Here is a 15,927-nt window from a genome sequence, read left to right as displayed (position 1 = left end):
ATCTAACTTGGAGCGAACGTCTATAGGGAATAAAAGCAAACGCCACCAGTGCTTTCTATGCAGGAATTTCTTAACGAGCAGAGAAAAGACTCGATAGGTGCAGGAAAAGAGTTGACAGACTTTGCATCAAGTTCAATTTATCACTGCGCTGCGCACGAGTGAGTTCAGGTTCAGTTTCGATTGTGCGTATTTACTATCTTCAGAAATTAAGTTCAGGTTCAATTTAACACAATTTTGTAGTAAATGTTGGTCCTCGGGATTTTCCAAGAACGAAAGAAAACAAAACAAAACGCTACTTGAGAGAATAATCCAGTTATCTACTATTGCTGCCAATGAGTGTAAAACACAAGCGAGAATTAAGATGAAAGTACAGTGCACCCAGAAAAGGATCCAACTGCAGTACAGGCAAAACTGACAGCATTTCTGTTTCTTCTAGTAAAAATCCAACCACCAGATAAACTTAAGTAACCCGAGCTCTAAAGAGGGGGGCTATGCTCTTCTTGTGATGCTTAGGTGGCTTGGGCCTTGTTGAGGATCACACCCTCGTACTTGACCTGGAACCACTTCATAGCGTCCTCCTTGGTGACCCTGTGCTGGATACCAACACGGGACTTGCACCTGCGGCGGCGGCCGACGCGGTACCCAGCACGCTCAAGGACGACGTAGAAGTCCATGCCGTAAATACCGGTAGATGGGTCATACCTGAGATAATGCGATAAAGAGAATGGTTATTAATCATCAACAGAATGCAACACTTACACTAGGCCCACAGGAAAAGGGAACTATCCCCTACAAATGCACAATAAGTAGCCACAAACACGCAATGCCCACATATGCAGAATTGCAGACAGTTTATAATGTTCTACATGCTGAACCAAGTGGGAATGGGATAATATGCACAGTTTATATCGAGATACTCCAGGACACAACTACCTAGTCAAAATAATAACAGCGCAGCAAAATATGTCTGTTGCACCACATAACTACAAATTTGACCATAACCCTGGACAACCATGCAACATGGCAACCCTGGTACAAGCTCACACAGTCACACTAGACTAAAACTTAATGATACCCACTGGTCTGAAAGTTTCTGAAAAAGCATACAATTGAACTCAAGAGAACAAAATATAGGAAATAGTGTCTTGCATCTAGCTACTGCTACATAGAAATTTGATGTCATCAATTCAACATGACTTGCAAAAATAACTTGGATACTGTAATAGATAATGAAACACCAATTCCAGTACATAAAAAGACCAAAATGATGTTCTTGGCATAAAGGGAATTCCATGGTTGTATGATTCGGTCACATTAGTACAACAGAAAATAGATGATGAAGCTACCGAAAAGCTAATTTACAGTGGATTCTCAAACAGTGTTAAGCTGTCATAGTTAGTAGAACCCCACATGCTGCGCACATGAATCTAAAATTACATGTTCCATCCTCGACTTACTGACAAACAACAAAACCATCATAAAAGCATCCATTCGCAGAAACAGTACACCACATTTAAATCAATGGAGAGCAGAAATGGGATAATCTTACTTGATGCCAAGATCAATGTGCTCCTGGATACCGAACCCAAAGCAGCCGGTCTCACTGAAGTTCCTCCTCAGCAGCTCGTACTCCTTGACCTTCAGGCCACTCTCCAGCAGCTGCATCGCCTTCTCTCCCCTCACCGTCACGTAGCACGCAATCTTCTCATTACGCCTGATGCCGAACGACCTCACAGTGTACCTCGCTGCAATAACATAACACCATCGGTTTGAGCACCGTCATCCCAAACCACACACATACTTGTTGTCAGGTTTAAGAAAATCACCCTTGGAGAACACCGGTGACTGCCCACTCAGCTGCTCGAGCACCTGACAACAATCACTGGAGGTTAGAGAAGAGCAAATGGTGAAGACTGACCAAAGGCAACAATAGATAGGGCCTACACATAGAGACATGAAAGCAATTAACGACATTGACCAGTCTCTTAACTAAAATATGTGAACAAAATCTAACCACAACTGATGTGACAAGCAATCGTATTCCTAAGCATTTGGACAGCACAGTTATCGTGTAAATAAATATAATACGAGATTAGATTTGACGGCTTGAGGAGTGGAGGATAACCTAAATAGCAAAATTAATTCTCACAGAAAATAAAATGGAGCACAACTAGATGCGATTCAGACATCAATACACACACAGCTGAAAGTAAACTATGTAATACAAGCGCAGAAACAAGGGTGAACCATTGGAGGGGAATGGGCGAATACCTTGGCGGCACGGGTGAGGCGATCACCGCTCTCGCCAACGGAGATGTTGAGCACGAGCTTCTGGACCTTAATCTCCCGCATCGGGTTCGCCTGCTTCTTCTCCGACGCCTGCAATCGCAGAAACCAAAACCAAAACCAACCCACATCGTCAGAACCGCACGCACGAGAGGGCCGAACGATTCGATGGGGAAAAAAAGGAAGGGGGCAGCGCTATGAACAGCGCGCGCGAGCTCACCATTGGAAGATCTGGGAGGCGACGGCGAGGGGGGTGAGATGGTTCTGCAGTGCTGTGCGGGGCGGCGGCGGCGGCGGACGAGGAAGCTTTATATGTAGACAGAGAAACCCTAAATCCCCTCATGCCGTGTGCAATTACGTACTTAGCCCTGAGCAATGTAGTGAGTGGAGGGGTGTTTTCGTAATTTCGTGCAACGAATTGGCAAAAAAATTTCCGTTGCCGGGACTCGAACCCGGGTCTCTCGGGTGAGAGCCGAGTATCCTAACCAGCTAGACTACAACGGAATTCTGTTGCAGGTACGGCCATGTTGAGATTAGTCGTATGGATGCTATTACTTTGGGAATTTTAGACCATCAGCTTTAGGATGCGTTTGGCGAGTGAATAGGAAGGGGTATGGGAATTAGCCGTGGAAGTCGATGGAGGGAATTCAATTGGGAGTTTGATTTTTAGTTCTAATTTTTTGTTTGGTTCATGAAGGGACTTAGGGGGGGTTAGAGAAGGAATTTGTATACTCTGTTTGGTATGTGGATTTTGACTTGAAAAATTATATCATAAGTTATAATCAACGGTTAGGATTATTTATTTTCATCTTAAAAGCAGAATTCCTCCTATTACCACCCCTTCTTATGGGAAAAGATCGTAGGAATTAAATCTCTAAACTCCCTTTCCCTATCCCAAGTGAATTCCATCGCCCATGAAACAAATAAGAGAATTTTAGTCTCACTTTCCCTATCCCAAGTGAACTCCATCGCCCATGAAACAAATAAGAGAATTTTAGTCTCGTATCTCTCAACTCCCATTCCCTTACACCAATTACCTCCAACAAAATAAGTTAGAGTCTGTTTGGCAGGGTTTCGGCTCCTTCAAAAATAGCTCCGACTCCGGCCTCGGCTTTTTTCGTGGAGCGGTTTCTCCAGTAGAGCTGAAGTTATTTTGAAAAATATTTGGCAAAATGGCTTCAACTGATTGTTTAAAATACATAGAAAATATCAAATGTCCACAATACCCTTCTTGTTTTATTTTCTCTTTTTTCTTTCTATTTCCTTTTCTTCTTATTTTTCTTTCCTTCCCTTCTGGTCTTCTCTTTCCTCATTGCTCGGCTCCCGCTCGCCGCCGGCCGCTCGGCTCCTGCCCGCCTCCACGCGCGCCGCCTGCCGGCCGGCCCCCGGTGGCCTCCACACGCCCATCTTCCGCCCGCCTCCGCTCGCCCGTCTCCCCCTGCCTCCGCACCTCTCCGCACCCATCGGCCTCCACCCGCACCTCCTCCTCCTCCTCCCGCCGGCGACAGCCTCCGCCCGTGCCTCCCCGCACCCGCCGGCCTCCGCCCGCGCCTCCTCCTCCTCCTGGCAGCGGTGGCCTCGACCCGTGCCTTCCTGCTTGCATCGCCGGCTTTCACCCGAGCCTTGCTGCCCCTCGCGAGGATAAGGAGGTCCAACGGTGCGCGGAGCCGTGTGGAGCCGCGTGGAACCATGTTTTCTGGCTTCGCCTCCGTTACCAGGCTCCAGAGAGCGTGTTTTCGAGGACTACTCCGGTAGAACCGCCTCCCGGCACCCCGTTTACCAGGCCTTCGCATGGAGCCGGAGCTTGAGCCGGTTTTGAAGCCCACCAGAAAGGCTGTTTCCGAGGAAGATGGCGATGCGTGAGCGGCGCGTGAGGCCGTTTTGGGGGCCTTTGGACCAAATAGGCCTGCTGCACTGCAATCCATCCAAGTGAGCGTGTGAGCAGGCCGAAAATAACCGTGGGCCATCATGGGCTCTTGCCTCATGGAGCGGCCTGCTTTGAATGAAAAATGAATTCAAGTGTTCCCAGGGAAAGGATAAAATGTTTAAAAAAATTTAATCCTTGGTCACAAAACCAGGGCAAGGGCAACGAGGTGCTTCTCTCTTTCACATGGGGACAAACAGCACATACAAACAGCTAAAGCATTATATCATATTTATTATTCCCGATTCTACAGATACAGAAGACGTGATGAAACTACACGTATGACCAGAACTCCCCAGAACTCTCAAGCTAACAAAGTTACAGGGAGGGTAACACTAACAAAAAGAACTGAAGAACAAACAAACTTCGGCTAATCAGATCCAATCCTTTGGGTTTATGCACGCGTCGAGAAGTTTCCATTCTTCAGTCCCTTCTTCTGGTTTCTGCGAACCAGGTTACATGTTAGTGTTAAAGAACATAACTATTGCGGCAGTACCTTTTCTTCTTTTGTATTTTTTGCTAGGACCTTTAAGCGTTCTCTGGTGGCAGACCAAAGACACGTCTATGGTTATTGGACGGCAGAGCAAAGCGGCATTTTAACTTACATGATCATACTGCCATCGTGCTGTGAGTGGAAGAGACACGAGTATGCTCTCAATCCTTCCACCAGTCTTTAGGCCAAATGTTGTACCACGATCATAGACCTTCAAAAGAGGAGGATATTAAAGCCAGAAGACATCCATCCACGAAAGACACTGGCTGTATTCATCTAAAACCACTTACAAGGTTGAACTCCACATAGCGACCTCTCCGCAGTTGCTGCCATGCCTTGTGCTCTTCAGTGAATGGAGTGTCCTTCCGCCGCTCTATAATCGGTATGTATGCAGGAAGTACAGAGTCCGCACATTCTGTAGGGAAAGAAAATCACTTTGGTTGTTACAACTATAACTTAAGCTCACCTCAAATCGCACGGCAACCTAAACACTGAAACGCTACATATAATTTAACTACATAGCTTATAAGACAGAACAGGATTCAAAGCTATGCCCACCTTCAATTTGAACTTATCTGACACAAAAATGTGTGGAAACTCTATCCCACAGAACAATTTAGAAACCACTGTGCCAAGCTACTTGAATACAATTAGTTCATCCTATCATTGTAGAGAAGGGTCTCACCTGTAGCAAAATTGAGAAGCATTTCTTGATCATAATCATTAAGATCATCGAAAAATATTCCACCAAGCCCACGTCTCTCATTACGATGCTGCATTGAAAGACAGAACATGAGAACTCAAACACAAGGTGCCAGAAACTCTTAACAAATATTGATTGCTGCATCCAAAGCTTCCTAACAGGAAATTATTATCTTCTCCAAGATTGCCAGTTTACCATGGCCATCACAAAGACACAAGACCAATAACCAAATACAGAAAAAAAGTTAAAAATTTCCTTTCTTTCTTGGTGGTATTTGAACCAAGTTAGCAAATGCAGAATCGTGGCATTGCAAAAAAAAGGATACTAAACAATGTGATAAAACTGTAGAATTGATTCTTCTTTTAGTTTCTAAAATAAAAAAGGAGGAACTGAAAATACCTTAATATAGAAATAATCGTCACACCACTTTTTAAATCTTGGGTGAAAACTTGGATCAAATTTATCACATGCTTGTTTTTGAACCTGAAGTCAGACAATAAACATGTTAATGACTTTCAATGAATATGAAGAAGCAACTAAACTGCTAGCAATAGCTATTAACTAGCTTATTAACTCTTCGTTTTGTTCTGTTTCCTCTCAAGATTAAAAGAAGAACTTTGCTCGTAAGAAAGACTACCATAACATCTTGTAACTGCATGGAACTCTGTTTTGCTTGTGCTAGTACTGATGTGGACTGCCCACATGTTGTACTGAAAGACACCCTTTTTCATAGTAAAGAACAGCTATGGTACATTAACTACATTTGATAGATTCATTAACTACATTTGATACAGCACTTTGGTATCAAATAACTTTAACAAGTTTACATCTACAAATGGTGGAGCATTTAAAATAGTTTTAATTCCATAGGTCAGCCTAGCATAGTACTATATAGGACACAAGCATTGCCCAAGATATGAAAGAAGAACACCCTAGAGTTAGGGCGCATGGCTTTGTAATATTTCGGGGGTGTTACATACAGAATGGAAATGCTTCACGTCCTCTTCAATGATGTATGAAGGAGTCAAGTCAGTACCACCCCCGAACCACCATTGTCTTGGTGCACCAGGAGCATCTGCAGTTGGATATTATAACAGATGAGCATTAAATATCACATTTCCTAATAAGAAAGACATTTACAGTATGCCAATTTCTGCATGTTCAAATCCTTTTGAATGTGCATAGAATTTCTCCAGTGTCCAAAGATCTATATGAATGTGATATATTTGCAGAAGGATTTGAAGATGATCATGTTAAACTTGGGTTACCTCATTAAGTAAATAAGATGAACCCAGTTCTCTTACAGATACCTAGAGGATTTAATCTAAAACCAAAGCATAAGAGCATCTCATTTATTCAGTGGTCTTTGTACATGAGGGAGGCATACATAATGAAGCACAAAATCCTCTTAGTGCGCAGGATATTAATTAAATGTAATACTTCTAGATTTTATTGCATAAAAAGATACCTTTTGGTGCATCTGTCTCAAAATAACGGTAGTTAAAATGTAATGTAGGAGCAAATGGATTCTTGGGATGGAGCACCTGCCAAAAAAATACTCTTTCAATCCATGTATCATATTCATAGGTTAACGTTAGAGTATTCAAATATTGCCTAAAGTTGGCAAGCATTTCATAACCTTGAATAAGCAGATTTAAATTATCATTGTCGCAAAACAAGAGGTCAAGAGCATGGTGTACATTAAGTAGAGTAGAACAAACTGAACTGAAATTGATCACCACACTTCAAAGAACTAACAACACGTTTATCTAATTCATCTATCAAATGCTTAACAGAATATTTAAATAAAATCTATGCACTTCTGTTGTAGCAGTGAAAAGATCGATCATATAGGTAAAGTGGCATCAGCACAGAACAATATGCTAGGCTGCTAGCTATTCAACTGTGCATCATGCACTTAGCAACAGCTAAAGCAAATGGGTAATTTATGCATCATGATCACGCTTATGAAGCCAAAACGACCAAAATTTGCTGAAATGTTAACAGGTTCAAACGCATTCTGATTCTCGGTGCCCATCATACAAATGGAATGTACTGCCTATACTGGGAGCAGGGGAGCTAAACACTAACTTCCTACGGCATTGTGGAATTGCAATGCCTACATGCAACTGAGAATTTGCATAGCGGAAATGGAAAAGAGATCTAGGGTCTTAAGTCAATACACCGGGAAAGGCACCTACCGAGCTAATCCCTGCAGCGAAGAAGGGCACGGGCCCAGCCTTGTCCCCCTCCGCGGCGCCATTCTTCCCGGCCACCCCCTTGGCCGCGCGGTACGCATCCGGCGGCATGACCCCGTACACGACGGACACATTGACCCCGGCCTTCTCGAAGACGCGGCCGTCCTCGAGCACCCGGCTGATGCCGCCCCCGCCGCCGGGGCGCGACCACACGTCCTCGACGAACCGCGCGCCGCTGCCGTCGGCCTCCTCCAGCGCGGCGCAGACCTCCCCCTGCACCCTCCGGATCATGGCCTCGAACCGCTCCCGCACGGACCCGGACCCAGCGCCGCGCCCGTCCTCGCGCAGGAACGTCGGGGGCGGCTCGCTCTCGGGCGTCTCCTTCTCGATCGCCACCGACGCGCGCACGCGGAGCGCGCGGCTGCGGCGGGGGGCGGGGCACCCGCGCGGGAGGTGCGCCTGGGCCGGCGCCCTCCCGCGGAGCCCCGCGGGGGCCGGGGCGGGCGCTAGGGTTCGGGACGGGGTGGAGAGTAGGGACGACGCCATTGGTTGGGGTTGATTGGGTCCGGCGAGCGGTGGTTTGCTTGTTTTGTAGACGCCGGGGGCGGTGGCTGGCTGCCGCCGGTGGGCGGCGCGGGCGGGATGCGGCCCGCGGTTTTGCAGTGGGAGGAGTCAAAAAGGGGAGAGCGGTGGGTGGGAGGGAGCTGCTCCCCCTATGCAATGCTGCTCTGCCGCGCTGGCTTCCCAGGGGATAAGGAAACGGATCATGTTCTGGGCTCCCGGGATTTTCAGATTCCGCGAAAGGGAAGGCATGCTTGCGACAGTTAAAATGGCTTCTGATTTCAAAACTGACGAGAGAAAAAAAATGGCTCATTAGCAAACTGCTCAGGCATGATGCATCAAGAACATAGAGTACTTGTTCGAGCTAATTTGAATCCGGATTTGTAGTCCTGTTGGCATTCATGTTCTGAACTTGTTTCGTTTCAGAGAAGTGTTCTGAACCTGTTACGTTCATTCAGTCGTTCTCGTCAGTTTAGATTTTATGGGCTAAATCGCTGCAGATCTCTAGTCGCTCCGTGACAGCAACAAGAGATTGCTGTTTAATAGGAAGTTGTTCTAGCAAGAGAGGCCAACTATACTCGTGTTTACCAGGTCACTAGTTTTTGAAAAAACGGGAACGAAACAGTGGCCGCCGTGCTGGAATGCTGGCTGCTTAAGCTTCCAACTATACCATGGCACGACATGTTGAAGAAAACTGGTGATGTCTTAAGCGGGGTCGAAGTCAAACCGTGGCGGACATGAATCCTGTGGGTGCCGGATTTCCGTGTGCCTAACAATGGCGCGTAGCTTCAGCCTTCATTTTTCCAGGCATCTTATAGTTACATCAAGTGGGTCTGAAAGGTAAAAGCAAAGTTAATAATACACCTAGCAGCAGACTTTATACCTTTGCCAAATCATATACTGCCAACAAAAAGTCCACTCATATAATGGTGTTGTTATATATATAAGCCAAAATGCTAAATCATTAATACAAGACCTACTTTGTTCTCTCACAAAATATCTAGGAATATGTGCACCAGCCGGTAAGTGAGCAGCCCGCTTTCCTTCTCTCTCCTCTGCTCTGTTCCAACTCATCACAGATCTGATACGATAACTTTTAATACCCTCTAAAGGAGAGATAATAATTACATCAATTTTGAGTCCTTTGACAAAATCTGACATGGTGGCATCTGGCATGTCCATCTCAGGTCTCGCAAAAGGCTACGCTAAAGAATATATTCATTAATTGACGCCAGAGATATCAGAGAGATGTGCCTACCAGCTACAGCGTATAAAAATTGGGACGAGGGATTGGTGTTTTAAAATTGGGGCGAGGGACTTTTCATATAAAAATTGAGACACTAAATTAATGCATGTTTCCTATCAGTAGTATTTTAGGATGTTTCTGCATGTTTCCTACCGGTAGTATTTTAGGATGTTTCTACGTATTATAGGTTTTTGAGCTACAAATGACAGTATATAGGAAGAAACAATTGGCAAATTCTAGCTCTGGAAATCAAACCAAGATAAAATATATTTTGTATTTCGAACGGACAGAGTAAATATGTACCATAGCTTGGTGAAGGTTGACATGAAGCATAATAAAATTTTATAAAAAAATTTAAATTTGACTTTGTGCCTTTTTGTTAAGCCACCGTTTCTTTCTCATCTTTTTTTATGCAGGAAATTCTAATTTTTAGATAACTTCTAGGCAATACAATCTAGAAAAAAGTCTATATAACCCCCTAAAGTATTGGGTTCATCTACTTAATCCCCTAAACTATAAAACCGGATATTGAACACCCTAAACTATTCGAAACTGTCTAAATAACCCCTAGATGGTTTTGAAGGATGGTTCTGCTTAGGTGGCATGCTGACATGGAAAAGTTTGCATATGCTACGAACATGCATAAATTTGTCTACACAACGCAACAAAATACTTTGAAACCAAAATATTTGTGTCTTCTATGCTTTCAATATCTTTACTCTCTTTTTATCTGATGTGGATGACCTACGTGTCATTCATTAAATCACTACCATGTCAACATACACCACACCATCCTTCAAAACCATCTAGGAGGTTATTTAGACGATTTTGAATAGTTTAGGACGTTTAATACCTAATTTTGTAATTTTATAATTTAGAGAGTTAAGTAGACGAACTCCAATATTTCAAGGGGTTATATAGACTTTTTAATACAATCTAGCTCCACTAAACGTAGAAGAACATCGATATTTGTTGAAACATACTAAATTGTGTACTCTAATATCGACATCTTAATGGATTTAGCAAAAGTATAGAGTTTCTTTTTTCTCCCATTATAGAAACACACTGTACATACATGCATCGTGCACGCATCCATCTGTCTCGTGTCACAAACTTAGCTAGGATGTCGCCGTCTGTAGATTCTTGTTTCTCAAATTATGGAATTTTCACTTTAAAACTACTAAGTATTTTTTACAAAGGAAAATTATCGAGCAACTCATGTGACCCCCACGTGCTGCCACCTCAGCGGCACCCCCTCCCCTCCGTCTCCGCGAACAAGCTCGTGTGCTCGTGTCCGCCCCGCCATCGTCATTGGTCTCGCTCTTGCTCCCGGTTTTCTCGCTCGCTGCGCCCCCTCTCTCCTCCACCACCCACACCGCCACACGCAACCACGGAGCGGAATTTTTCTATACCAAACTTCCTCGTCCTGGCCTGCCCTCTCGATCCGATCGGGACCCACCCCTAGCACGGAATGGCGTCGTCGGCGGAGTCGTCGGCGGCCAGCGGCATGCGGAAGGCGCCGTCGCTGGAGTGGCGCTGGGTGTCCACGGAGGAGGAGGACGACGAGGGCCGCGGCGGGCGCGGGGGCGCCGCGGCGGTCGGGGCGGTGGGCAGGGGCGGCAGCTTCGAGTCGGAGGACGAGGAGGACGCCGAGGACGAGGAAGAGCGGGAGGGGAAGAAGAGGCTGATCCGGACCGTGCCGTCCGTGGACTGGTTCGACGTCGAGGGCAACGAGGTCTCCGTCGGGCAGCCGGTCGAAGACACCGAGGTGAGGGGCTTGGCACGGGCGATTATTCTTTTATCGCGTTCGGGGCGAGGGACTGGTGTTTGTTTCTGTTGCGTGATTGAGATAGATTTGCTTTGGGGTCAGGATGACACGGATAAGTTGCTGATTGCTTAGCTGAAAGGATTTCTGAAATGGTAGTCAATCAGGTGGGGAAGGGAAATCTAATCCTTGAAACTGCGGAAATTGACATTTCGGTTAAGATCAAGTGCTGTGTGTTCGCCATGTATTATATTGTATTTCCTTTTTCTAGAAACCACATTCACATGTACGTCAATTTACTTCTCTAACCTGCACAAAGGAGACACAGCATTTACATGTAGTTGTAGTTAATCGAGAAAATGCAGGTAGTCCTGCTAGACGCAACATTCATTCGATTCATACAAAGTTCGGTACATATGTCCAGCAAGTTAATGAATCTATGAAAGTAAAAGCAAATAGAGCAACATTGGAACTAAATTTACAGGCTGGTAGTATTGTTCAATAATGTTCCAGGTGGTCACTATTTTTGTAAACAACACCTCTGTTTTAACAATAACTTATTTGAAGATTTATCACCAAGTGAGCTTGAATTTTAAAATCAACTCCTTTTGATCTGAAAATATATCACAAGCTTGATCTTCTCTGTTGACATCAGATAGAGGTAAATTATTTTTGAACACTTCAAAGAAATTAGGTGTGCATTGATAGATCCTAATATATTTCCAGTTGCTACAGAATGCCTGCCATTGCTGATCATGTTTCACCCATTATCTTCCATATGGTTTAGTTATTTCATTTACATGTGCAGGAGTTTGATTTTGGCAGGACGGTGTTTCTTGCTCTTCAGACTCTTGCTGTGGTGTTTGGGGATATTGGAATTGGTCCATTATATACATTTGATGTCATGTTTAACAAGTACCCTATTCAAGGAGAGGAGGATGTCCTTGGAGCTCTCTCACTTGTTCTGTATACTCTGATTTTGATGCCATTAATGAAATATGTTTTGGTTGTCCTTTGGGCCAATGATGACGGTGAAGGTATATGCGAGGTTGTGAATTGAGTTAATCAGGTTAAGATTCTTGTGCAAAAGTGTGTCAGAGGCTTACATCTTCCATTAATTCTACGACTCTGCAGGGGGTATATTTGCCTTGTATTCTTTGATTTGTAGAAATGCAAAAGTGAGTCTCATTCCAAACCAAGTACATTCTGAGAAGAGGATGTCAAGTTTTCGACTCAAGCTTCCAACACCAGAACTTGAGAGATCCATAAAAGTAAAAGAGAAACTTGAATCATCATTGTTGTTAAAGAAGTTGCTCTTAGGCTTAGTGTTGTTTGGGACTTCCATGTTCATATCAAATGGAGTTATCACGCCAGCAATGTCAGGTTTACTTCTTCATTTTGTGCATATTTTACTTTTCAATTTACACTGTTTTGGTGGAATAATATAAAAAAGTACACTAGCCATCAAGTAAATGTGCATTCTTTTCTATAAAATTGTAAAGCTATTTCTCTACTAAAGAATACTTTTGTACAGCCTAATTAATTAGTTATCCCTGAATGTAGTGTTGTCTGCTGTCAGTGGCTTGAAAGTCGGGATACGAAATACCTCTCAAGGTGATTGTTTTTTGGGTTAAAATTTCTTGTACCTCATAGTGCTAACGTTAGATTTTTTTAATAATTATTGCTTAATGCCCTTTGTATTTTCATCAAACATTCTTTGCAGATGTTGTGGTGATGATTTCAGTTGCACTTCTTGTAATATTGTTTAGTGTACAGAGGTATGCCACTAGCAAAGTAGGGTTTGCACTTGGCCCTTCTTTACTTGTATGGTTTTGTTGTCTTGGAGGAATTGGCATATACAATCTCAGTCTATATGGGCCAGCAGCTTTTAAGGCATTTAATCCTCTCTACATCATTTATTATTTTGGGAGGAATCCTTTTCAGGCTTGGCTGTCCCTTGGTGGGTGTCTTTTATGTGCAACAGGTAACGATCATAGCTTGTTGGTCTATAATCAGCTGAACAACTTTTTTTTTGTTTGTCTTATTCACTTTGCTGGATCCCTTTACTACTGAATTTTTTCAAATGAAGTAAGATTCCCTTTAGTAATAGTACATTGCTCAGAACTTTGTCTTAAATATCTGAGTAGAAAAACATTTCTTTTTTCTCATTCAAAGAGACTCGCTTTTAAGCTTATCCAAACAACATTGCAGGATCTGAGGCCATCTTTTCGAATCTTTGTCACTTTCCTGTAAGATATGTTCAGGTATTATCTGCAAGCTTATGAGAGCCTCAAATCCGTTTGTTCCTTCGTATATGCTACCGCAACTAACATTTCTTGTGAACACCTATGTGATTCATTTTACTTTGCAGTATATGTTTGTGCTTCTTGTTCTTCCTTGCCTTGTCTTGGCATATCTAGGACAAGCTGCTTTTCTTATTGCCAACCCAAAGTCATCCGAGCAGGTCTTCTTTTCATCGATTCCAAGTAAGTTGAATGTTGCTGACCATTTAGCTTAGCAGCCATTTTCTTATGAATATATTTCGATACTACTTCTTCAGCATTTTATGTAAATATTCACCGCTTAGATCAGCTCTATTTTGTGCTTTCATTTGGCCTCTCACATATTCCAGTTGATTTATTTTTTCTTTAAGCAATCCGGAGGAGCTATGTACTTTGACTTATTAAACTGTCTCCTCTTTGCAGTTGGAGTTTTCTGGCCTGTTTTCTTAGTGGCAAATTTGGCTGCACTAATTGCCAGTAGGACAATGACTGTTGCTATATTCCAGTGCCTAAAACAGTCTATATCACTTGGTTGTTTTCCTCGGCTGAAAATTGTTCATACATCTCGCAAATTTATGGCTAAGATCTATATTCCTGTTGTAAACTGGCTCCTATTGGTTTCCTGCATGGGCTTTATCGTTCTGTTCAGAAGCATATATGATGTTGGCAATGCATATGGTAATAATAATCCATTGAATATACTTTTGATGCCAGTAGTTTTCTTTCTCTATTATTAAATATGTTTAGTTTTGGATGCTCTGACACAGTTCCATCTTGAACAGCTATAGCGGAGCTTGGCGTGATGATAATGGCCACTGTTTATGTTACAATCATAATGCTTCTAATATGGGAGTCCAATATTGTTAAGGTTCTGTCATTTGTTATCACATTCCTCTTCTTGGAGCTGATTTTCTTCTCCTCAGCTCTGAGTAGTGTTGGAGATGGAGGTTGGGCACTGTTGATGTTTGCATCTGTTCTATTCATGATTATGTTTATATGGAACTATGGGAGCAAACTGAAGTATGACAGTGAAGTCAAGCAGAAGCTTTCAAAGGATTTAATGAGAAAGTTGGGGCCCAACCTTGGTACCATCAGAGCTCCTGGACTAGGCTTAGTCTGCAGTGATATTGTGAAAGGAGTTCCTGCAATTTTCGGTCATTTTCTGACCTCCCTTCCTGCGATACACTCTATAATAGTGTTTGTCTGTATCAGGAATGTGCCGGTTCCTGTGGTTCCCCAAAGTGAAAGGTTTCTTTTCCAACGTGTATGCTCAAGGGGCTATCACATGTTCCGCTGTATAGCCAGGTAAGCTTGATTTTACATGAGCACATGTTTTGGTCCATGTAAAGGTTAGGTTTCAACTTTCAACCATGCTCGATTGTTGTTAATTGCAACGAAGTGTAGGTAAATTGACCATCCAATTATGCAGGAGTTGTTCAGCTTCAGCATGAATCAGCTGCAAAATGTCCCCTAATACTAACTTGTCTGTGCACAGATACGGGTACAAAGACAAGAAGCAGGAGCACCACAGTGTATTTGAACGTCTCCTAATAGAAGGCCTTGAAAAATTCATACAAAGGGAGGCAGTAGAGTTATCCCTACAAAGTGAAGACGATGTCGACTCCGATGAAGAGCCTCCGACCCCTGTGAAGATCATCACAGCGCCAAACGGCAGCCTCTACTCCCTCGATGTCCCTCTACTGGCAGACTACGCACCTTCAACAGAAGTCATTCCTGAAGCCAGCTGCTCAACACCTCAGCAGGATCCTGTACTGGACTACGCACAGAACCTTGAACTGGAGCTGGCATTCATCAAGCAGTCGAAGCAGTCTGGCGCCGTCTATCTCATCGACAACCCCATCATCAAGGCCAGGAAGGACTCGTGGTTCTTCAAGAAGCTGATGATAAACTATTTCTTCGCATTCCTGAGGAACAACTGCCTCCGGGCGATCATGTTGATGAGCATCCCACACTCGAACATGATGCAGGTGCGCATGACTTCTTATGTCTAAATGCCGGGGCAGCACTGGTGGCGTTGTTGATGGCTGTCTGATAGATACCACAGTGACCGGAAGAGGGTAACAGTGTAGGTGGAGTGTTGGATGGCCAGTGTCCAAAGACGATACATGCACTCTTGGACTTGTTCAGCAAGAGATGACTTCAGTTCGGTTGTTGTAGGGATCAATCTCCCGTGTAGCTTTTGTACAATGCCAGGATGTGGCTGAAAGTGTTAGCAGGCACATTACACGGTGGTGTATTAACCCGTTTTTTTCCTTTACCCTCTTTTGAAGCAGAGAATCTTTTTTCCTCTCTCGATTTTGTTATAGATAAGATCTTTTTGGTATTTGTGAGATACTGGTGAAAAATGGCCATTTGTAATTATATTTGCCTAGAGAAGTACTCTTTTGCTATTTGCAAGGAAGTGTATTTTTGCCTACAGCAGTGTCTTCTCTTACTTGATCATCCTGT

At 43.6% G+C, this 15,927-nt stretch overlaps 3 protein-coding genes and 1 non-coding gene across 6 annotated transcripts; 1 reads left to right on the top strand and 3 right to left on the bottom strand.

The window, feature by feature from the left end:
- Window positions 1–296: 296 nt before the first annotated feature.
- Window positions 297–2,662, bottom strand: LOC112901493 (60S ribosomal protein L11-like). The gene is made up of 5 exons (XM_025970423.1): window positions 2,507–2,662; window positions 2,272–2,379; window positions 1,827–1,869; window positions 1,550–1,745; window positions 297–702 (listed from the first exon to the last, which is right to left on the bottom strand). The coding sequence occupies exons 1-5, from the start codon at window positions 2,627–2,629 to the stop codon at window positions 510–512; spliced, it is 663 nt and encodes a 220-aa protein (XP_025826208.1). The 5' UTR covers window positions 2,630–2,662; the 3' UTR covers window positions 297–509.
- Window positions 2,663–2,717: 55 nt separating this feature from the next.
- Window positions 2,718–2,790, bottom strand: TRNAE-CUC. Its single transcript has one exon. It is a non-coding gene; the product is annotated as a tRNA-Glu (tRNA).
- Window positions 2,791–4,368: 1,578 nt separating this feature from the next.
- Window positions 4,369–8,334, bottom strand: LOC112901291 (oxygen-dependent coproporphyrinogen-III oxidase, chloroplastic). The gene is made up of 8 exons (XM_025970170.1): window positions 7,608–8,334; window positions 6,875–6,950; window positions 6,387–6,481; window positions 5,806–5,889; window positions 5,389–5,476; window positions 4,994–5,118; window positions 4,816–4,914; window positions 4,369–4,653 (listed from the first exon to the last, which is right to left on the bottom strand). The coding sequence occupies exons 1-8, from the start codon at window positions 8,148–8,150 to the stop codon at window positions 4,585–4,587; spliced, it is 1,179 nt and encodes a 392-aa protein (XP_025825955.1). The 5' UTR covers window positions 8,151–8,334; the 3' UTR covers window positions 4,369–4,584.
- Window positions 8,335–10,882: 2,548 nt separating this feature from the next.
- On the top strand, window positions 10,883–15,897 carry LOC112899771 (probable potassium transporter 15). 3 transcript variants are annotated; one of them, XM_025968372.1, is made up of 10 exons: window positions 10,883–11,179; window positions 11,985–12,213; window positions 12,311–12,559; window positions 12,740–12,790; window positions 12,900–13,160; window positions 13,388–13,440; window positions 13,548–13,662; window positions 13,882–14,136; window positions 14,241–14,763; window positions 14,954–15,897. In XM_025968372.1, exons 1-10 carry the CDS (start codon window positions 10,883–10,885, stop codon window positions 15,468–15,470), a joined length of 2,550 nt encoding a protein of 849 aa, XP_025824157.1. In that variant the 3' UTR covers window positions 15,471–15,897. The 3 variants fall into 3 exon arrangements, with proteins under 3 accessions (XP_025824157.1, XP_025824158.1, XP_025824160.1); XM_025968373.1 differs by having other exon boundaries at window positions 11,045–11,179; window positions 12,002–12,213; window positions 14,954–15,470; XM_025968375.1 differs by having other exon boundaries at window positions 11,045–11,179; window positions 12,002–12,224; window positions 14,954–15,470.
- The last annotated feature ends 30 nt before the right edge of the window (window positions 15,898–15,927 follow it).

The sequence above is a fragment of the Panicum hallii genome, chromosome 7 (genome assembly GCF_002211085.1).
Source record: "Panicum hallii strain FIL2 chromosome 7, PHallii_v3.1, whole genome shotgun sequence".
Classification (NCBI taxonomy): domain Eukaryota; kingdom Viridiplantae; phylum Streptophyta; class Magnoliopsida; order Poales; family Poaceae; genus Panicum; species Panicum hallii.
The sequence above is the reverse complement of the archived record's forward strand: the minus strand, read 5'-3'. Positions and strand labels throughout refer to the sequence as shown.